The following is a 23,982-nucleotide window of genomic DNA, read 5'->3' on the forward strand; positions in this document are numbered from 1 at the left end:
CTTCAGTAGTTGTAGCACGAGGGCTTCAGTAGTTGTGGCTTGTGGGCTCCAGAGTGCAGGCTCAGTAGTTGTGGCTCACGGGCTCAGTTGCTCCGCGGCATGTGGGATCTTCCTGGACCAGGGCTCGAACCCGTGTCCCCTGCATTGGCAGGAGGATTCCCAACCACTGCGCCACCAGGGAAGCCCTTGTTTTTGTTTTTAATCACCTGTTCTACAGGTACATTCCCCACAAACCTATTTGGAATAAGGTGAGGCATAGATATATCTCTCGCGTAGATTTGTAAACTAATCCTTATATTTGTGTACACACATGCACACCTGGGATAAGAATTTTTAAACTCCCTCCTGTGATTTAACAGACAATACACAGAGCTCGTGGACTTAGCCAGGCCTGTCCATGACTCTTAATAAAACTGTGAGTTATACATACCTCACTATTAATCACAGCTGCAGCTTGACTAATCTGGTTGGAATAAACAACTTATCACGAGAAGGACACATGTTCTCTCTCTGCCTCATTTGTATTTGTCATCCATTACTCCACATGTTCCCAACTAACCAGAAAATATCCTCAAGGGACACAAAGCTGGAAACAGCATCCGGGACTCGTCTCAGGGTCTCATCACTCACTCACTGCTGAAGTCACACTCAAAGGGGGCTCACAGGGCAGTTCTCAGAGACTGAGCTGGAGGAAATTTCATCACAAAGGGCGCGTGCACTTTTCTGACTTAAAAGGAAGAAGACCGCCGGCTGACTGTAGGTTCCCGTCTCCAAACCCTCAGCCCGCCGGTTCCAAATCTGGGCAGCAGCCCGGTCTGAGCAAAGGGTGGGGCACCCTGAGTCAATCAACTGTCCAGCTTCCCCTGCTCAGGGTGAGGCACGATTCCTTTTTTCTCTTCCTGCTACACTTGACCTCACTCGTGGCGGTTTCACCACACACTCGGCATTCACGCTCCCGGGATCCCGGTAGGTCAGGGAGGGAGTTCCGGGGACAACGCTGAACCCACGCAGCCCCCTGTCAGTCAACAAACAAAGCATCTCTGTGTCAGAAAAGACAAGCAGCGGTGCTGCCCTGAGGTCTCTTCTCAGACAGATGCAGGAAGAGCGCAGGCAGAGGTGGGCTTAGGCAGAGCAGGCCCTACAGGGGCCACGGCCCAGCTCGGCGCCTGCAACACTAAAAGAGCTTCAGGCCGCATTGGACATGCAACGCCGATTTCCACAAGTGAATTGTACCGGCAAAGAAAAGAAAAAAAAAAAAAAAGAATCCGTTTTTTTCCAGGTTGCTCAAGGGCCGCCAATTTTGAATTCTGAAATTTAACTTAAACTCCAAGTTAGGACACTTATGCTTTATCAAACATGTGGACAAACACGTGTGTTTTATATGCAAAGCAGGCACTTAGTGTGACTACCACCCTTCTGTGTAATAGGGATTTCTAAAACGTGCTGGGACCCACCCCACCTCCCTGAGTTCCCGTCAACACCGCAAGTCTATGGACTTGAAAGGGATACGATTGTGTATCTCCGTGCAGGAAAGCTGCACAGACCTCTCTCAGCCGGGTGTGACTTTTCTATCCAGTTAGGAGACGTTAAAGCAGATGTATTACTTTTCTGCGAGGCCTTGATTGATCACATCTATTGTGAGATACAAAGGAAATAGCACAGAGTTGAAAGCACAGCGATGGGAAATGCCTGATGCTCAGATTCTGGATCACACGGGCGCTTCTCTGGTGACTAGTGCTGTCAGGACACAGCTCCCCATACCAAAATGAGCCCCCAGGCAGAGCGGCAGGGGCAGCTTGCGTGGACCTTCAGACACGGGAGCCCCCTGCACCCCAGGACCCTCAGTGCTCTCCTGAACGTCAACTCAGCTATTCCTACAGGACTATGTGAGGTGGGCTCTGATCATCGTCCCCTCCCCTCCCCTCCCCTCCCTCCTTCCTTCCCTCCCTCCTTCCCTCCCTCCCTTCCTCCCTCCCTCCCTTCCTTCCTCCCTCCCTTCCTTCTTTCCACCTATACCTGAGAAAGAGAAGAGAATTAAATACCTAAATCACACAGGGAGTAAGTGGAGAACTCAAGTTCAAACCCAGGTCTGTCTCTCTCCAAACTTGAGAGCTGGAGACAAATCTTTTTGGGCACCAAGCTCAGGCCCAGAAGGAGCCACAAACACAGGCAACTCCTAGCTCTCTGTGACATAAATTCTGCATGCACATGTGCTGTGTTGAAGATGTACCGTGAACAGAGCTCACGCTGCTCCAAGAGAAGTTTTTGTCTTTTGCCAACACCAGTGGACGTGAGAACCTTCCTAAAACAGTTGCACTGGGAGCCAGAAGATGATCTGCCAGGTCACTCCTAGCTTGCAAGCCTTATGCGATTGTACAGTGCCGGTGGCTATGGGCAAATCCTTTCTCTAAAGTACGAGAAGCCCCAGGGAGACGCTCTCCTCTAAAGTTGCCAACAACACGAAAGGCAGGCTAGTAAAGATGATCAAGTATATTTACAACGGTTATACGGACCAGCAGATTCCAGGACAATGCATTTTTCAATGGTTACCCACCTTCTATGGGCCCTGCAGAATGGAAGGCACTTCGATACCAGAGTACAATGTCGATCTTAAAAACGTTGTAGATACACACAGCAGACACCGCCACGCTGGTCAAGACAAGAAGCCCTCCTATCAAGTAAGCTTGAAAATCTGGAACTACAAATGATGGCAAAAAAAAACAAACAAACAACCAATAAATAATAAAATAATAATACTACAAAGAGTCAATTATACACTTAACTTACACAAGTCCCATTACATACGCCAGATGGGTGGTAGATGTCAGTGAGGGGAGTACTTAATTATTCCTTTACAGTTAAGTAATAGGTATGGGGAGTAGAATAATTTGGTCTTGACCATGAGTTTGGGGAAGAAAATGTGATCTTGGGAATCTGGAGAGGGAAAGTCTGCAGACCCCTAGCTCCAGACGGTGGGTGTGGCATGGCTCTGACCGCAGGAAGACTGCTCCCCTATCAAAGCACACATGGCCGGGTCCTCCTTACTCAACACTAGACCCTCCAGAGGTGGAGCCTGAGAACCTTTACTGGGAAAGTTCCCCAGGTGGTTCTGTTGCATGTTCTTCATTATATTACTGTTACAACCGCCTTCCCAGTTACTCAAACTTGAGTAGCAGGACTCTTGTCATAAATAAAGAACCTTCAGCTGCCTCTCCTGGAAGCCATCTCCGTGGCTTCATGAGACTGGCTGAGAGCCAAACTCCCCACCTCATCCCCTCTGGGCCAGCAGAGGCCAGGCTGGGCACCTGTCTGCAAGACATGGTCTTAGGAAGGGCGTTTACACCCTGCTCTGTTTTGTGAGCACATTGCCAAGCAATTAAAGCAAAAGCAGTGGGCAAGAGATGACCAAAGAGAAGAACCAATTTCTCTGGAACTCCAAGCCCCCTCAGAACATGCTCCTACATATCTGAGAAGAGGAACAGCACAGCTTTCTGCCTGACCACAGCCCAAAGCGGTGCTGTCAAAGAAGGAGGCTATAGGAAGGCGAGAACTAGAAAAGAGGAAGTGGGAGAGCGGAAGAGAAATCCTCCCCATTCTTAGAATCCACCGCACGTCCACCACTTCCTTCATTGGCCCCCTCCCTGGTCCTCCGGTCCCCACTGGAAAGTGTGTGTGGGTAGGAGGGTGGGCGGGAGGGGGGAGGGGAGCTTACTGAAGAACCCATCACAACCTGCCCTAGGCCACACCATGTTGCAAACATTTTGCAAAGAAATCCCTATGCGTGCTTGTATGTCTTCAAATACATGGCATAATAAAGCACAATAACTAAAAACACATTCTGTGTCCCCAAAATTAATCCATTGATTAAGTCCCAGCATAGCCATGTGGTTCTGCTCTGCACGCTGGTGCCCAGTTGGTCCTGACCGTGAGTTTGAACCTCTAGCTTCTATCTGTTGGATGGAATCGCCTCCTCCCCGCTGCCACCTCCCGCTTCTATGCTTTTTACCAGCTCTTGGAGCAACAGTGCCACCTCTCCCCTTGGGAAGACCTGTGTGTGGAGACCTTTACTGTACACATCAGGGATCTTGGCACTGCAAATGGTCATGATAAAAAGACCATGGCCACAATATTTATGAGATTCAAAAAGCCTCTGGTAAGTAAACAGGAGTGTTGGCCTGAAATTCTTCGGTTGATCACGCACTGCATTCAGGAGTGTCGATACTCTCTGCTCTATAATTGAGCTAAAAGACAATGAAATTCCAAACAGGAAGTTAATGAATAAGTTCAAAGGAAGTATTGGCTTTGAAACGGAAATAAGTGGAAAACTCTCTGTTGAGACATCAGGTGACCTATTGAAGGCCCTATTTAAGGGGGTATTTACCTTTTGGGTCCACCTGGCTACCACCAGCCTTAAACTGAGATGGTAGCTGAGAACAAGTGATTAAAGGAAATTCATAGGAGGGCACACCCAACCCAAACAACTTTCTAGAGAGCCTGCTTCCGATAATCCAAATATGATTCACATCTGAAGGTGTCTTCAACAAAAATCAGGAAGTCCGACGGAGAAGTTGTAACCTTACTTCAGGTCCCAAGGAAAGCAACAAGAGGCTTGGATTTAAGAGGGTTTGTTCCTAAGAATTTAGGGAAAACAAAACAGAGTGCACACATCCAAATATACATTGCATGTGAGATATGAAATAAGTGTTGATAGGAACAAAGATGAATTTAGTAAGCGTAGGTTTCTTAACTAACCTGAAACAAAGGAGATTAAGGACATGTCCCCTCTCCTGTATGATCACCAGGTGTTAATTGATAACATCATTAGTTGCTCTGAGCCTGGACTTTGCCTCAGAATCCTTCTGAATACAGTACTTCCACGTGGTTACTACCTATAAGGCAGTATTGACATAGAAATTGACACTGGTCTTCCTCAGTCTAGGTTGAGGCAGATTTCAGTTATAACCACTTCAGGTCTTGTGCAATTTCCAAGGCTTCCCACAATCAGGTCCCCCTCTTTTCTCTGGTGTGGACCCTGAGGCACTCTCTCCAGCAATTTTACTCCTTATGATGTATCACAAAGGAATGCTTCTACATGAGCGCCAGGACCAACACACAAGAATTTCCATAGCATCATGATTTGTCAACAGTCCCAAACTGGAAACAACTCAAATGACCACATAGTTACAGTAGAATGGATACACTGTAACCTGGTTATTCAATGGAACAGGATTCAGCACTGAAAATGAATGAACTTCTGCTACACGCTACATCACCGATGCCTCAGTGAACCCCATAAACCTAAGAAGAGAAGCAACACATCAAAGAAAACCTACTATGTAACTCTCTTTACATAAAGTTCAAAATCTGTCCAGTAAGCAGTTGGAAATGCAGAGTCGCCACATGGGAAGGGAAAATGTCATTGGAGATGTGGGGTTTGTTTTCACGCACACAGGGATGACAGTTGAAACCATGAGGATAAGGGATAGTATCAGAGAGGAGGGTATAGAAAGAGTGGCTCTGAGGATAGAATCTCAAGAATCACCCAGATGTGCCATAGAGGGAGATGGGATGCACATGACTGATTGGGGGAAAGTGATCCCAAATGACTTTCGATGACAAAGAAAAGCCATTGAGCAGAGGAAAAATAGACAGTGATGGCAGATGAGCCAAAACTCCTTCTACCTGAGGCACCCAAGCGGGCTCCCCCTGGTCCAGAGTGAGAAGGGGGAGGTGCTGTGTGCTCATTCACAGGAAAGGCGCCTGGGGACAGTGTGACCTTGGCCTCTGGGCATGGGAGTGAGGTAGGGAAAAAGCCCAGTCAGGAATGCAGGCTGCTGTGGACACACACCTACTGATTGCCATTGAAAGGGAGGGGATGGACGCTAGTGAGACTTTAGCTAGACGCACGCAAACATGGCTTTAACTGATCCTTAAGGGACACTGGAAAATTCAAGCCCTCTCTCTTGTGTGTAGCTATCCAAAAAAAAAAAACAAAAAAGGTGATATTAATAGAATTATAAAAAAGCTGTCTTGGTAAACTACAGGCTTGGTAAACCTCTTACAAGGTAGTTCAAACATTTCCCCTGATACATTTAAGAATTGAAAGTTTTTCTCGAGATTATGATTTCATCCTTCACTATTTACTCTCTGGTTTCATCACCTCCAATGGATAATCAGCACACTCTGTACAGTGTTAAGTGCACAATCTGTGTACACACATGGAATTTGAAGCCTTCCTGCTCCAATATCAGGATTCAGCCTCTACAGATAATTTTACAAAGTTACATGATAAAAATATACATTAGCACTTTATTTTTACATCACACGATTTATAATAAACAACCTAAAAGCTGAAAATCACAAGTACATGATTATAAAATTGAGCAAGCAGGTTTAATAAAGGAATACTTCTGTGTTTTCTAGAGTTCTGATGCATAAAATCTCAATGCATATTAATAGGGAGCTTTCTAAGGACACTGTAAGTGAAGCCACAGCCTGACCCCAAGAACATGACCAGACAGGGTATCAGCTTTTATCTAGATTTCATATTGAGTTTCCCTATTTAATACCACTCTGTTGCGTCACACCAAACATTTCAAGTCACTCCTCTTTCATTTGTGTTTCCTTGCCATCACCTGGAACACTCTTGAGCCGAATGCATTCCCACTAGAGTATTACCTGGGAGTTTTAGTATAACGTAAGCTGCAGACACTCCAGCATGGCATGTGAAAGGGTGGCCATAATCTTCCATTTTCACTTCTAAGAAGGTTATGTTCATTGTGTAAAAAAGATGTCCTTGAAAAACAGTGTAGTTTCTATGAAAGAGGAGCCAGTCATTAATATGTACATGAGTTGTATTTAACCAACATATTTTATAACCTTTTGTCTGGAGAATAAAGTTCTTTCCTGGAGAACACTTGGGGCCATCATTTCACCCTAAGAATACCCTGCTGGCTCAATGAGGTGATGGATTGTGTAGCACCAAATTTGCATTTTCTTCTAGACGGTGATGCAGAAGTGTAGTCCTTTTAATTAGAGACACCATCCTCAGCCCAAAGGGGCCTCCCCCTATCCCTCTCCACTCATCCTAACCTACCTACACTGCAAAGCCCAACACAAGTTCTTCTGCCTTTTGACTTCATTAGTCTTGTTTCATACCACTCAACGTAAACCACCATAAATTGGGTTTACACCACTGCAGTAGCTAATGATCATGCATCGTCTCTCCCAAGAATCCCTGTGTTGTGGCCATTTTGCTATTTAAGCCTTGAAGGCCCATGGCCTTCCTAAATAGGAATGAGACTGGTTGTAAGGAGTAGCTGAGAGAAACTGATCTTGCTGCTTGGAGCCATACTTTGTTGTTTTGTCTCCTCTCTCTATGATCCAAGCAGGAGTAATAACATGAGCATCTTCTCTGAACCAGACGCTTGGCCCCACAGTACTGAAAAGGGCTTTGAAAACTACAACTAAAAGGAGTGAGGGGAGAGACAGTGAGAGCCACCTAACATAAAGCAGTACCGGCACCAAAATCATTTAGATGGAGAAATTCGTGCTAGGTTTTAGGGAAGCCAGAAAAGCAAAACACCTACTCGCTTCCTTCTTGAATTCGTTTGGATTCCTTGTAGTAAACACTGACCAGTGTGTCATTGACCCTCCAGTAGCGCGGGTTTGTGTTGCCCCGTGTGTCTGTTATATTGCAGTCCACGATGAGGGTGGCGCCTGTACAATCAAATTCATAAACACACAATGAAAACACGACCAAAGGGACCTGCTTAACAAAGGCACCTTGCTTCTGAGCCTTGAATGTATTTCAGTTACCAAAAATGTCCCCCTGAGGTCAATGTCCATCTACTGTACATTATTCTCTCCCTGGATGGAAAGGACAAGGACACGTGACCTTCCAGGATGCCTATTGTACAGAGACAGGAATAAGCTGTCAAACGTCACCAGCTTCAGACCAATTTTCCCACAGTATCAGGGGCACACATACTGCTTCTACTCTCAGTAAACTTAGCAAAGTTTACAAAGTTTACAAAGTATTTCACACACGTTTTCTCCTTCAGTCTTCTTATCGTTCAGACACTCCTACAAGGCAGAAAAGGGGCAGAGCTATTATCCCCATCTTAGAGATAAGAACACTGAGGTTCAGACAGGTCAAGTGCTTTGCCCAAGGTCACACATTAGAGGAAGGGACGAGATGTGACTCTGGTTTCCTAATTCCAAATCCAGTGATATTTCTACTTCACCATTTGTGACCCCTACCCTTTCCCTCTTTCCTTTATCCTGCCTCCGCACGCATTCAAAAATTATATTAAATAAATACACATTTCATTTTATTTTGCCCCCAAAGCCTAATAAATTCGATCTATTTACTACATGTAAAAAAATTACTGTACTTCTAAACAGTCTACTTTAAGTTTCTTTATTCTAGGTGGTATTAAGTTTTTTTTTCTTATTTGTAAAATATAACACAGTTATGGTAAAAAGTATAGAGTATAAATGTAAAGTTACTGAATTATTAAAAATCAAATATCCATATCACCTTCACCTCATCAAGAAAATAGTATATTGCCAAAACCCCAGAAGCCGCCCACTTGCTTTCCTTATTTTATATTTTATCACTTCCTACTCACCCCTGAACCCTGGCTTCCAATGATCGATGTTTAGTTGGTGATGTTCACCCATGCTGTTGTGTGTCACCATAGTCCATACAGACAATGGACCATACTAGTTCTTTTTTTTTTTTTAATCTTTATTGGAGTATAATTGCTTTACACTGTTCTGTTAGTTTCTGCTGCATAACAAAGTGAATCAGCTACATGCATACATATAACCCCATATCCCCTCCCTCTTACGTCTCCCTCCCACCCTCCCTATCCCACCCCTCTAGATGGTCACAAAGCACCAAGCTGATTTCCCTGTGCTATGCGGCTGCTTCCCACTAGCTATCTAGTTTACATTTTGTAGTGTATATGTGTCTATGCCACTCTCACTTCGTCCCAGCTTCCCCTTCCCCCTCCCCGTGTCCTCAAGTCCATTCTCTACGTCGGCGTCTTTATTGGTGTCCTGACCCTAGGTTCATCAGAACCGTTTTTGTTTTAGATTCCGTATATATGTGTTAGCATACCGTATTTATTTTTCCTTATCTGACTTACTTCACTCTGTATGACAGACTCTAGGTCCATCTACCTCACTACAAATAACTCAATTTCATTTCTTTTTATGGCTGAGTAATATTCCATTGTATATATGTGCCACATCTTCTTTATCCATTCATCTGTTGATGGGCATTTAGGTTGCTTCCATGTCCTGGCTATTGTAAATGCAGTGAACATTTGGTGCATGTATCTTTTTGAGTTATAGTTTTCTCAGGGTATATGCCCAGTAGTGGGATTGCTGGGTCATATGGTAGTTCTATTTTTAGTTTTTAAGGAACCTCCATACTGTTACCATAGTGGCTGTATCAATTTACATTCCCACCAACAGTGCAGGAGGTTTCCCTTTTCTCCACACCCTCTCCAGCATTTATTGTTTGTAGAATTTTTGATGATGGCCATTCTGACCGGTGTGAGGTGATACCTCATTGTGGTTTTGATTTGCCTTTCTCTAATGATTAGTGATGTTGAGCATCCTTTCATGTGATTGTTGACAATCTGCATATCTTCTTTGGAGAAATGTCTGTTTAGGTCTTCTGCCCATTTTTGTATTGGGTTGTTTGATTTTTTGATATTGAGCTGCATGAGCTGCTTGTATATATTGGAGATTAATCCTTTGTCAATTGCTTTGTTTGCAAATATTTTCTCCCATTTTGAGGGTTGTCGTTTCATCTTGTTTATGGTTCCCTTTTCTGTGCAAAACTTTTAAGTTTCATTAGGTCCCATTTTTTTTTTTTTTATTTCCATTACTCTAGGAGGAGGGTCAAAAAGGATCTTGCCGTGATTTATATCATAGAATGTTCTGCCTATGTTTTCCTCTATGAGTTTGATAGTGTCTGGCCTCACATTTAGGTCTTTAATCCATTTTGAGTTTATTTTTGTGTATGGTGTTAGGAAGTATTCTAATTTCATTCTTTTACATGTAGCCGTCCAGTTTTCCCAGCACCACTTATTGAAGAGGCTGTCTTTTCTCCATTGTATATTCTTCCCTCCTTTGACAAAGATAAGGTAACCATATGTGTGTGGGTTTACCTCTGGGCATTCTATCTTGTACCATTGATCTATATTTCTGTTTTTGTGCCAGTACCGTACTGTCTTGATTACTGTAACTTTGTAGTATAGTCTGAAGTCAGGGAGCCTGATTCCTCTGGCTCCGTGTTTCTTTCTCAAGATTGCTTTGGCTATTCGGGGTCATTTTTGTTTCCATACAAACTGTGAAATTTTTTTTTTCTAGTTCTGTGAAAAATGCCATTGGTAGTTTGATAGGGATTACACTAAATCTGTAGATTGCTTTGGGTAATAGAGTCATTTTCACAATATTAATTCTTCCAATCCAAGAACACGGTATATCTCTCCATCTGTTTGTATCATCTTTAATTTCTTTCATCAGTGTTGTAGTTTTCTGCATACAGATCTTTTGTCTCCTTAGGTTTATTCCTAGGTATTTTATTCTTTTTGTTGCAGTGGTGAATGGGAGTGTTTCCTTAATTTCTCTTTAAGATTTTTCATTTTTAGTGTATAGGAATGCAAGAGATTTCTGTGCATTAATTTTGTATCCTGCAACTTTATCAAACTCATTGATTAGCTCTAGTAGTTTTCTGGTAGCATCTTTAGGATTCTCTATGTATATTATCATGTCATCTGCAAACAGTGACAGTTTTACTTCTTCTTTTTTTGATTTGGATTCCTTTTATTTCTTTTTCTTCTCTGATTGCCATGGCTAAAACTTCCAAAACTATGTTGAATAATAGTGGTGAGAGTGGGCAACCTTGTCTTGTTCCTGATCTTAGAGGAAATGGTTTCAGTTTTTCACCATTGAGAACAATGTTGGCTGTGGGTTTGTCATATATGGCCTTTATTATGTTGAGGTAGGTTCCCTCTATGTCCACTTTCTGGAGAGTTTTTATCATAAATGGGTGTTGAATTTTGTCAAAAGCTTTTTCTGCACCTATTGAGATTATCATATGGTTTTTATCCTTCAATTTGTTAATATGGTGTATCACATTGATTGATTTGCATATATTGCAAATCCTTGCATTCCTGGGATAAACCACACTTGGCCATGGTGTATGATACTTTTAATGTGCTGTTGGATTCTGTTTGCTTGTATTTTATTGAGGATTTTTGCATCTATGTTCATAAGTGATATTGGCCTGTAGTTTTCTTTTTTGTGACATCTTTGTCTGGTTTTGCTATCAGGGTGATGGTGGCCTCGTAGAATGAGTTTGGGAGTGTTCCTTCCTCTGCAATATTTTGGAAGAGTTTGAGAAGGATGGGTGTTAGCTCTTCTCTAAATGTTTGATAGACTTCACCTGTGAAGCCATCTGGTCCTGGGCTTTTGTTTGTTGGAAGATTTTTAATCACAGTTTCAATTTCAGTGCTTGTGATTGGTCTGTTCATATTTTCTATTTCTTCCTGGTTCAGTCTTGGAAGGTTGTACTTTTCTAAGAATTTGTCCATTTCTTCCAGGTTGTCCCTTTTATTAGCATATAGTTGCTTGTAGTAGTCTCTCATGATCCTTTGTATTTCTTCAGTGTCAGATGTTACTTCTTTTTCATTTCTAATGCTATTGATTTCAATCTTCTCCCTTTTTTCTTGATGAGTCTGGCTAATGGTTTATCAATTCTGTTTATATTCTCAAAGAACCACCTTTTAGTTTTATTGATCTTTGCTATTGTTTTCTTCATTTCTTTTTCATTTATTTCTGATCTGATCTTTATGATTTCTTTCATTCTGCTAACTTTGGGGTTTTTTTGTTCTTCTTTCTCTGATTGCTTTAGGTGTAAGGTTAGGTTGTTTATTTGAGATCTTTTCTTGTTTCTTGAGGTAGGATTGTATTGCTATAAACTTCCCTCTTAGCACTGCTTTTGCTGCATCCCATAGGTTTTGTGTCATCGTGTTGTCATTGTCATTTTTTTCTAGGTATTCTTTGATTTCCTCTTTGATTTCTTCAGTGATCTCTTGGTTATTTTGTAGTGTATTGTTTAGCCTCCATGTGTTGGTATTTTTTACAGGTTTTTTCCTGTAATTGATATCTAGTCTCATAGCATTGTGGTTGGAAAGATACTTAATATGATTTCAATTTTCTTAAGTTTACCAAGGCTTGATTTGGGACCCAAGATATGATCTATCCTGAAGAATGTGCCATGAGCAATTGAGAAGAAAGTGTATTCTGTGGTTTTTGGATGGAATGTCCTATAAATACCAATTAAGTCCAGCTGGTCTAATGTGTCATTTAAAGCTTGTGTTTCCTTATTTATTTTCATTTTGGAGGCTGTGTCCACTGGTGTAAGTGGGGTGTTAAAGTCCCCTACTATTATTCTGTTACTGTCGATTTCCCCTTTTATGTCTGTTAGCATTTGTCTTATGTATTGAGGTGCTCCTATGTTGGGTGCAAAAATATTTACAATTGTTATATATTTTTCTTGGATTGATCCCTTGATCATTATGTAGTGTCCTTTTTTGTCTCTTGTAATAGTCTTTATTTTAAAGTCTATTTTTTCTTATATGAGTATTGCTACTCCAGCTTTCTCTTGATTTCCATTTGCATGGAATATCTTTTTCCATCCCCTTACTTTTAGTCTGTATGTGTCCCAGGTCTGAAGTGGGTCTCTTGACAGCATATAGACGGGTCCTGTTTTTGTATCCATTCAGATGGTCTGTGTCTTTTGGTTGGAGCATATAAACCATTTACATTTAAGGTAAGTATCTATATGTATTTTCCTATCACCATTTTCTTAATTGGTTTGGGTTTGTTTTTGTAGGTCTTTTCCTTCTCTGTGTTTCCCTTCTAGAGAAGTTCCTTTAGCATTTGTTGTAAAGCTGGTTTGGTGGTGCTAAATTCTCTTAACTTTTGCTTGTCTGTAAAGGTTTTAATTTCTCCATCGAATCTGAATGAGATCCTTGCTGGGTAGAGTAATCTTGGTTGTAGATTTTTCCCTTTCATCACTTTAAATATGTCCTGCCACCCCCTTCTGGTTTGCAGAGTTTCGCTGAAAGTTCAGCTATTAACCTTATGGGGATTCCCTTGTATGTTATTTGTTGCTTTTCCCTTGCTGCTTTTAATATTTTTTCTTTATATATAATTTTTGATATTTTGATTAATATGTGTCTTGGCATGTTTCTCCTTGGGTTTATCCTGTATGGGACTCTCTGTGCTTCCTGGACTTGATTGACTATTTTCTTTCCTGTATTAGGGAAGTTTTCAACTATAATCTCTTCAAATATTTTCTCAGACCCTTTCTTTTTCTCTTCTTCTGGGACCCCTATAATTCAAATGTTGGTGTTTTTAATGTTGTCCCAGAGGTCTCTGAGACTGTCCTCAATTCTTTTCATTCTTTTTTCTTTATTCAGCTCTGCAGCAGTTATTTCCACTATTCTGTCTTCCAGGTCACTTATCCGTTCTTCTGCCTTAGTTATTCTCCTATTGATTCTTTCTATTTTTAATTTCATTTATTGTGTTGTTCATCATTACTTGTTTGCTCTTTAATTCTTCTAATTCCTTGTTAAACGTTTCTTGTATGTTCTCCATTCTATTTATGAGATTTTCGATCATCTTTAGTATCATTACTCTGAATTCTTTTTCAAATAGACTGCTTATTTCCTCTTCATATATTTGGTCTGGTGGGTTTTTACCTTGCTCATTCATCTGCTGCATATTTCTGTCTTCTCATTTTTTTTAACTTACTGTGTTTGGGGTCTCCTTTTCACAGCCTGCAGGTTCGTAGTTCCTCTTGTTTCTGGTGGGTGAGGTTGGTTCAGTGGCTTGTGTAGGCTTCCTTGTGGAGGGGATTGGTGTCTGTGTTCTGGTGGGTGGGCTTAATCTTCTCTTTCTGGTGGGCAGGGCCGCATCCGGTGGTGTGTTTTGGATTGTCTGTGAATTTAGTATGACTTTTGGCAGCCTGTCTGCTAATGGGTGGGGTTATGTTCCTGTCTTGCTAGTTGTTTGGCATGGGATGTCCAGCACTGGGGCTTGCTGGCCATTGGGTGGAGCTGGGTTTTAGTGTTGAGACAGACCTCTGGGAGAGCTCTCACCAATTAATATTACATGGGGCCATGTGGTCTCCGGTGGTCCAACATCCTGGACACGGCTCTCCCACCTCAGAGGTCCAGGCTCAACACCCAGCCGGAGCACCAAGAGCCTGCTAGCCGCACAGCACAGAAGATAAGGAAGGTTAAAAAAAAAAAAAAAAAGAACAGACAGAACCCCAAAACAAATGATAAAAGAAAACTAAACAGACAAAATCACAGAAACATACACACACACACACACACACTCACAAAAAGAAAAAAAAACAAAAAAACCCCCGAACAGACAGAGCCCCAAGACAAACGGTAAGAGCAAAACTAAACAGACAAAATCACACAAAGAAACATACACACAGACACTCAGAAAAAGAGAGAGAAAAAAGGAAGAGAGCAACCAAACCAATAAACAAACCCACAGGTGAAAACAAACACTAAAAACTAAACTAAGGTAAACATAAAACCAAAAACAAATCAAATGCAGAAAGCAAACCCTGAGTCCACAGTTGCCCCCAATGTCCCCCACCTCAATTTTGGGAACACTCGTTGTCTATTCAGGTATTCCATACATGCAGGGTTTACCAAGCCGATTGTGGGGATTTAGTCTGCTGCTCCTGAGGCTGCAGAGTGAGATTTCCTTTCTCTTCTTTGTTCGCACAGCTCCTGGGGTTCAGCTTTGGTTTTGGCCCCGCCTCTGCGTGTAGGTCACCCTCAGGCATCTGTTCCCTGCCCAGACAGGACAGGATTAAAGCAGCGGCTGATTAGGGCTCTCTTGCTCACTCAGGCCCGGGAGAGGGAGGGATATAGTAGTCACAATTGGGTTGCCGGGAGTGCCTGCGGTGGCAGAGGGCAGCGTGATGTTGCAACAGCCTGAGGCGCGCCGTGTGTTATCCTGGGGAAGTTGACCCTGGATCACAGGAGCCTGGCAGTGGCGTGCTTCATAGGCTCCTGTGAGTGTGTGGGTAGTGACCTGTGCTTGCACACAGGACTCTTGATGGCAGTGGCGGCAGAGGTAGCGGTCTGTGTCCGCCTCTGGTGTCCAACATGATAGCTGCGGCTCATGCCCATCTCTGGAGCTTGCTTAGGCAGTGCTTTGCTGTCTGCAGGCTCACAGAGCAGGAAGCCCCTCTCCTCATGCACCCCGAAACAATGGTCTCTTGCCTCTCCGGCAGGTCCAGACTCTTTCCTGGACTCCCTCCTGGCTAGCCGTGGCGCACTAACCCACTTCAGGCTGTCTTCACACAGCCAACCCCAGTCCTCTCCCTGGAGATCTGACCTTTGAAGCCCGAGCCTCAGCTCCCAGGCCACACACGCCCTGGCTGGTGAGCAGACAAGCGTCTCAGGCTGGTGAGTGCTGGTCAGCACCGATCCTCTGTGCAGGAATCTCTCTGCTTTGCCCTCTGCACCCCTGTTGTTGCGCTCTCCTCTGTGGCTCCAAAGCTCCCCACCCCATCCCCGCCACTGAGGGGGCTTCCTAGTGTGTGGAAACTTTTCCTCCCTCACAGCTCCCTCCCAGAGGTGCAGGTCCCATCCCTATTCTCTTGTCTCTGTTTTTTCCCTTTTTCTTTTGCCCTACCCATGTACGTGGGGATTTTCTTGCCTTTTTGGAAGTCTGAGGTCTTCTGCCAGCGTCCAGTAGGTGCTCTGTAGCAGTTGTTCCACACGGAGATGTATTTTTGATGTATTTGTGGGGGGGAAGGTGATCTCCACATCTTACGCCGCCACCATCTTGAAGGTCTCCAACATACTAGTTCTTATTCATTTCTCTTACTGTTGCTATATACGCACTGACATGGTTTCTATTATTTACCTCCTATGCCTATGGCCTATTTGAACTCTCTTCTCTTCTGCATGTCTCCCAGGTCACATGTGTATATACCTCATGTATACACACCCCTGTACATGATGAGTATACAGAATTATCTACCAGTAAAATTGGGAGATTATAGATTATGCCTAGCTCCAACTTGTAATGACATGCCAAGCTGTTTTCTAATAGTTGTACCACCTGACGCTTCCACCAGCAGTGTGAGAGTTCCTGTTACTGCACAGACTCCGATGCCTGGGATTGTCAGTCTATTTACTTTAGCCATCTTTATGTATGTGTCCTGATATCACCTAGTGAACTTAAGTTACATCTCCCTAGATCGCACCTGGTCGAGCACCTTTTTAACCTTTTTATTGGCTGTGTTGATATCCTCTACTTGAGCTGTCTGTCCAAGTGGTTTGTCTGTCCTCCCACCAGGTGGCCTTCTCCTCATTATTTTGGAGGAGCTTGGCCTAGATCCTGCCTACGAGACCTTTGCTCACTTATTTCAAGTATCTTCTTCTACTCAGTGGCTTGTCTTTCCACTCTCTGAATAAACAGAAGTTCTTATTTCTAATGTAGCCTCACTTACCAATTTTTTCCTTCAAGACTAGTAATTTGCATGTTCTTCGTTTTTTTTAACCTTTCCTTACCCCAAATCATAAAGGTATTTTTCTAGAAATGTATGGTTTTGACTTTCATAGGTAGGTCTACAATTCGCTTGAAATTATTTTTATAAAAGGCACGAGAAAGGGGGCAAGTTTTGTTTTATTCTATATTACATCCAATTGTCTAGGGCCATTTATTGAGAAGACTGCACTTTCCCTATTACTCTGTGGTGTCAGCTTTGTCAAAACCAAGTGCTTTGCATGCATCGATCTATTTCTGGGCCTTCAGTTCTGTTCTACCGTCGATCCTCATACCAGGACTAGATTGTCTTTTTAGCAAATCTTTTTTTAGCAAATCTTGAAATCTGGTGTCATTCATCCTCCCATTCAGTTCTTCTTCATTAAAAGTGTCTTGAGCGGTCCCACCTCCTCGCCCAGAACGGAGCCCGCGTTTCCTTAGAGCTGTAACTCCCGGCTCGGGGTCTCTTCCCTCTGCCATCACTGAAGTGCCCCAGAGCCCGAGGGGAGGGCGGCCTCACTGAGGCTGCCGGCTCTGGAGGGGCCCTGGCGGCCGAAGCCACGACAGTCCTGGGGACCGCGGGCCGGTTGTTTCAGCAAGTAACTTAAAAGTGTCTTAACTATTATTCAATCTTTGAGTTTTCATACCAATGTCATAATCAATGTATCAAATTCTACAAAAACCAAAATCTGTTAAGATTTTGACTGTCTTCTTCCTCCAAACAAAGAAAAAGTGTTCAATAAGTCAGTTTTGAGTGTGTTGTTTCTATAGGTTTTTAAAAATAGATTTTTAAAAATCGGATTAAGGACATTCCCTTCTATTCTTAATAAAAGAGTTTATTTTTTTTTAATAATGAATTCCCAGTTCAAGTTTTCTAAATGACTTTTCTGTGTCTATAAGGTAAGTGTATTATTTTTCTCCTTTAGTTTGTTTATGCAAAATAAAAGTGTGAATTATCTAATATGAAACAACTTTGTATTGCTCCGTATAACCCCAGTTTAGTCCTTTATGTATGTTGTTAAAATAAATTTGCTAGCAATTTGCTTCACATTTTTCATCTGTGTTTATGAATGAGATTTGGCCTGAAATTTTCCTTTGTAATAATGTTCTGGACTTCCCAGGTAGCACAGTGGTTGAGAATCCACCTGCCAATGCAGGGAACACAGGTTCAATCCCTGGTCCAGGAAGATCCCACACGCCACAGAGAAACTAAGCCCGTGCACCACAACTACTGAGCCTGTGCTCTGCAGCCCGTGAGCCACAACTACTGAGCCCGTGCACTACAACTACTGAACCCTGCACGCCTAGAGCTCATGCTCCACAACAAGAGAAGCCACCGCAATGAGAAGCCCGTGCACCACAGTGAAGAATAGCCCCAGCTCGCCACAACTAGAGAAAGCCCGTGCACAGCAATGAAGACCCAATGCAACCAAAAATAAATTTTAAAAAAATTAGTAATATCCTTGTTGGGTTTGGGTGTCAAGGTTTTCCTGACCTTATAAAATGAGATAAGGACTATTTCCTCTTTTACTTCTCTCTGAAACAATTTGTTGAAAATTGATGTTATCTCTTTATTAAATGTTTTGTAGAATTCACCAGTAAAACCAACTGAATCTGGAATTTTGTTTGTGGGAAGATTTTAAATTTATTTAATAGTTATATGATTATCTTCCTCTCTATGACTTATCATTTTCTTTCTAATTATCTAAACACAATGGCTAGAATTTTCAAAGACAGGAGAGGGGAACAAAGTTAATTAAGAGAGTTAATAACAGGTATATTTATCCTTTCTAGGTGTTTATGAAATCCACTAGGGTATTCACATGGTGAGTGATATGTAGACAACTATCTTTTATTATAGGCATTATTATTTCTTTGAAAGTTCAAAAGAACTAAAGAACTCTCCTTGAAACATTTGGGTCCAGAGACTTTTAAGTATTGAGTAGATTTCATCTCCTTTCCATGTGTTGCTTTGTAAGCTTTCTCATTTCTGTCTTTAATGTTTGAGTTTCTCTGCATTGGGGGGATTAGATTTGCTGGAGTTTCCTCTATCTTCTTTTTCTATTCCACCCCACCCCCGCCCCAACCCTTCTATCCCAGAACCAACTTTGTAATTTATCAATTCTATTTGTTGGTTGTTTTCCTTATAATAACTTTATAATTTTTTACGCCTATCTTTTTTATTTCCTTCCATGGAGTTGTTTAGTTGCTCTTTTTTATAGAGTTAAAGGGTTAGATTATAGATTATAATGTTTTCTACACTTATTATTAATAATAATGATATTTAAAGATACACACTTCTTTAGAACTCACTGTTGGTCACATTCCATGAAGTTTGATATCTTCTCTCTGCCATTATTTTCTAAATATTCTGTACCAATGGCTTTGGCTTAATCTAACCAAGAAAGTAAATAATTAGAAGCTAAATTTGTTGTTGCTTAATTTTTTTAATTAGTGGATTTATTTTTTGCTGGGTTTATCATTGTTTTGATTTTAGCTGTAAATTTCTAGATTACCTACATGGGGATTATACCACGTGGTCGGTATAATTTCCTCTTTTGGGACTCTGAGTTTTTCGTAGATGTTTATGAGTGCTATCCATTAAATACATTATTCTTAATATATTACTAGAGTATTTTAGATCCTTATTTGACTAGCAAATTTGTCAAAGCCAGAGTATGTTAAAATGTCCCACTATAACTGAAACTATTGTACTGTCTTGTTGTATTATCCTTGTATTTCTGAGAGTTTAGCTTTATATATTTTATTTTAATGCATGGCTATTTGACACATAAACATTTTTATTTGGGGAGGGATAATTTTTATTAGTATAAAACGATTCAATTTGTCATTTAATTTTTTGCATTGAAAGATATATTATCAGATTGAAAGATTAATATTGCAAATCTGATTTCTTTGTATTGCTATTGTATGCAAATCTTATGCATATCTTGCTTATGCACTGATTTTTAATCTTCTAGGACATGTATTTTTAGATCTGTGTATTTTGAGGAGAGCATATAATTGGATTTTAATATTTGACTCAACCTGAACATTTTTTTCTTTTAATTTTTTTATTTTTTGGTTGTGTTGGCTCTTTGTTGCTGCATGCAGGCTTTCTCTAGTTGCGGCAAGTGGGGGCTACTTTTCATTGTGGTGCAGGGGCTTCTCATTGCAGTGACTTCTCTTGTTGTGGAGCATGGGCTCTAGGCGGGTGGGTTTCAGTAGTTGTACCGTGTGGGCTCAGTAGTTGTAGCTCACAGGCTCTAGAGCTCAGGCTCAGTAGATGTGGCACACAGGCTTAGTTGGGACAGGGCATGTGGGATCTTCCCAGACCAGGGATTGAACCTGTTTCCCCTGCATTGGCAGGAGGATTCTTAACCACTGTGCCACCAGGGAAGTCCCAAGCATCTGTCTTTTAATAAAAACTTTGTTTAATTTATTTTTTCTTTAGAAGGTACTCAACACATTTTTACCTTACTAGTGATTACCTTTAAATTTTAAAAAAGTATTTGAGTCCCTTTTTCTCCACTTAGATCACAAACTGAGGCAGTGTTTATTGATCCCTTCCTATGTAAAATAAGGAAAATAACATGGTAACTTCCCCTACTCCTTTCATATCCTTCCTAGTGTGAGATAATATAACCCAGGACTCTTGATCAACATTACTTAATAGTAGTTTGATATTACATATCATGTCTTTCAGGAAGGATTTGTCTTTGTGTGAACAGATTTACAGTAATCTTTTAGACCCATAGTGATTGCAGCCAGACCTTTCATAGCACAACCTCCCCACCCTTCTGCTCTGTGATTTTTTATTTTGATACCTCTCCTGATGAACTCAGGTATATACAAAGCTGGAAACTGGATACGCCTGTATGGTATTTATCTTCATTCTTAAAATTCAAAAACATTCACAAGGATGTGTGGACTTACTGATTCCTGCCCTTAGTGATTTCAGAGGCTTCAATAAGTTTACTCACCAAGGTTTACTTCAATTGAATTATTTTTTGGATAAATGATCTTAGGGATTCTTCTTCCATTTCCCACTTTTCCTGATAAGAAATCATACCCAGATGAAATTGTATTAGAAACATTCCCAACTACTTGAATGCAATAATAACATAAAGAAAACATGGTACTGAGCAGACCTTCAATAAACATTGGTCAAGAAAAAACAAAACTCATGATGTGACAAAATATCGCTCCATAAGTGCATATTTTTCAACCAGAAATAATTGAATTGCTAAGGGGAAAAACTAAAAGCTGGGCTACTAAGAGAGTTCACATCACCATTATATATTTGACATAAATACAAACTGATGAGATTGTGTAATAAATCCTCATTGCCTAGTCATCCAGTACACATCTTAAGCAGTGATGATAAGCAAAGTTCTGGCCTGGGTCCTAGACAGAAAGAAACAGTGACCCTAATGGTCTGTCCTCAGTTCCACTCCTCCATCCTCCAACCCTGCTATTCCATATTCTTCTCAGATCTTCCTTATTCTTCAGCTTTTTCATCCCTCTCCCCCACTTTATAACTGCCTTCCTTGTATTGACTCCCCACCCCTTTGTCTTTCTCCACGCCTTCCCTCCCCCATTTGTCTACCAATGTTTAGCAATCACCCTCTGGATCCCACATTCCTCCTCTCTATTTGGGGTGTGAGGTGAAAAAGTTATAAGAGGGAAGCTATAAAAATGCAAAAACATATGTCCTTCATGATGGCAATAATATTTGCACATTCTACAACTATTCAAATTCAGTACAGTAAGTCCTCTGCATACAAACCTTCAAGTTGTGAACTTTCAAAGATGCTAACTTGCGTTTGTGTGTCCACATAAGTTAGTTCATGTGTCTGGCGTACATTGTCACATATGTGCATCCTCTACAAGTGGTTGTGCTTTTGTGTACTTTACTGTACAGTACTGTATAGAGTACAGTATCTTTATTTCAAGCCCAGGATGTCCAGAAGCAAGTGTAAAAGCAGCGGTGATGTAGCTGGTACTTGCCTGTTCACTCGATGCCAGGGCCTGTATGCCAGCTCTCGTACTGTACAACTGTACTTTTCAAGGTACTGTACTGTAAGATTAAAAATGTTTTCTTTATTTTGAGTGTTTGTTTTTTATGTATTATTTTTGTGAAAATTATTATAAACCTATTACAGTACAGTACTATATAGCCGATTGTGTTAGTTGGGTACCTAAGCTAACTTTGTTGGACCTACAAACATGCTCTTGGGATGGAACTTGTTCTTATGTAGGGGACTTATTGTATGTCCCAAACAGAAGTCATCACCAGCCAGTTAATATACCATCTCCCACTCAATCACACACATAGAAAATCTAGATGTCATTCTAAGCAACAGCTTTTCTCCCACCCTCTTCATATGACCATCACCCAGCCAAACTAATTTTACCTCTTAGCATTTCTCAGTCTGTGCCTCTTTCTTTACACCTAAACCCTATTTTCTACTCTCTACTCTTTCCCTAGGCACTTTCATTCACATCCACCTCTTCAATTACCATCTAAAGTTCAATGACTTTGCAAGGTGTAACTCTAAGCTCCAGACCCATATAGGCCATGACCTACTTGACATCTCAAGTCACCAAATACTCAGCTCACCCATGACCAAACTCATGATCTCACTCTTAAATCCAGTTTTCCTCCAGAGTTATATTTTTTCCTTGAATAGTATCACCATCCAAAAGGCCGAGCTTCCTGGACCTTGACACATCCCTCACCCCACATTCAATCTGACACTAAGACCTGTGGATTTTACCTCCTAGAATGCCTGGAGTCCATCCACCTCTCTCCATCTTCAGTGCTACCATGATGACTGTGCCTACCTGATGTCTCACCTGCATTTCTGCACCTGCCTCCTAACTGCCATTCTTATCTATAGGGATCGTTCTGTGCACAGTGGCCACAGTGAGCTCTCAGAAACATGTTACACCATGCTACTCTCCTGCTCTCAACTGCTCTGGCTGCTTCCCATTGTTCTTAGGAGAAAATCCATGCTCCCCATCTTCACTTCCAGCGAAGTTCAGATAGTTACATCCAGATGTTGCAGCAGCCTCCTAAGTGGTCTCCCGGCCTCAAGACCCCCTTCAACTCCTGCTCAAACCATCTTAGGACTGATCTCATCCATCACAAATGCAGCCTCGTGGCTCTGCATTTACACTCATCCAAGGGTTCTTCAGCGCTTCATGGTAAAACCTGCGTATAACCAGCCCCCTTGACCTTTCCCCTGTTTAACTCCATGACTTCAGTTCCCGCCACTCCTCAGCTCACAGTTTTTTATGCTCTAACAAAATTACTTTTAGATCCAACATAAACTATCATGGTAGACACTTCCATGCTTTGCCTGAGACACTTCTCTCTGTCCCTCCTCCCTCTTCTTTACTTCTGTAAATCCTGCTCATCCTTCAAAATTCAGCTGAGAAGACATTTCCTCTTGGAAAGCTTCCAAGACCATTTATTTACTTGCCACCCATGCAGCTACTTCTGATTTTTTTTCCTGCTCCCCTGGACACTGTCTATAACACTCTCCTTACCACATAATGTTAAGATGATCTATTTACATTTCTAGCACCACTACAACCAGGCTGAGAGCTTCTCAATAAAAGAAAGAATTTAAAAAAAATTTTTAATTATAGGTTTTAACAATTTTTGGCATATAATAGATTATAAATAAACATTTATTGCAATGACATAAAATACAGATTATTGGACTCAATGATCTCTTAAGGTATTCTCCATTTTGCCTTTGAAATTCCATCTTATAAAGAATTCCCTCAGCCACCAATGTAAGACTAGAGCGTAAGATCATTGAGGTATTCATGTTTGCCCTTTACTGAATACCTATACTTCGCCAGGCACCCTGGGTGCTACTCCATAGACATGATCTCATTTAATTTTCATGAATAAACCAAGAATTTTGAGTCTTCCTTTTTTTCAGATGAGAAAACTAAACAGCCCATGCCCTTTCGCCCCACTCTTCCTACCCTCTGATTCTAATAATGACGTGTTTGAGGGACTGCTAACCCTCAGGAAAATCAAGATCGGGAATCCCTTCTGCCCAAAGCCAACCTCTCACGCAAAGCCAAGAGGCAGTCAAGGTGATGGGTAAGAGTGTACTTACTGATCTTCACAGAAATGCTATTTAAAACAGTGTGCTGCTTCTTTGCGTATGTGAGCCTGGCTTGACACGCATAGTTCCCTCCATCTTTTGCTGAGACATTCGTCACTAAAAGCTTCCTTCCCCAAGAAATAAATCGTTCTCCTTCAATCTCTTTACAGTCCTAAATTTAAAAAATATATTTTTCATTTCAAAGAGTATTTTGGGGTATCAGTTACATTCCTAGTTA

General features: G+C 41.5%; 1 protein-coding gene across 1 annotated transcript in view; it reads right to left on the bottom strand.

The window, feature by feature from the left end:
* Nucleotides 1-23,982, bottom strand: part of IL1RL2 (interleukin 1 receptor like 2) — a gene marked incomplete at its 5' end in the record, with an annotated part of 50,804 nt that overhangs the window by 6,441 nt on the left and 20,381 nt on the right. Inside the window, 5 exon segments of the mRNA XM_082426367.1 lie at nucleotides 2,555-2,698; nucleotides 6,679-6,815; nucleotides 7,590-7,719; nucleotides 20,598-20,669; nucleotides 23,757-23,916. Coding sequence (XP_082282493.1) covers nucleotides 2,555-2,698; nucleotides 6,679-6,815; nucleotides 7,590-7,719; nucleotides 20,598-20,669; nucleotides 23,757-23,916 — 643 coding nt within the window.

Source organism: Balaenoptera physalus (genome assembly GCF_965194825.1).
Source record: "Balaenoptera physalus genome assembly, chromosome: 15".
NCBI lineage: Eukaryota > Metazoa > Chordata > Mammalia > Artiodactyla > Balaenopteridae > Balaenoptera > Balaenoptera physalus.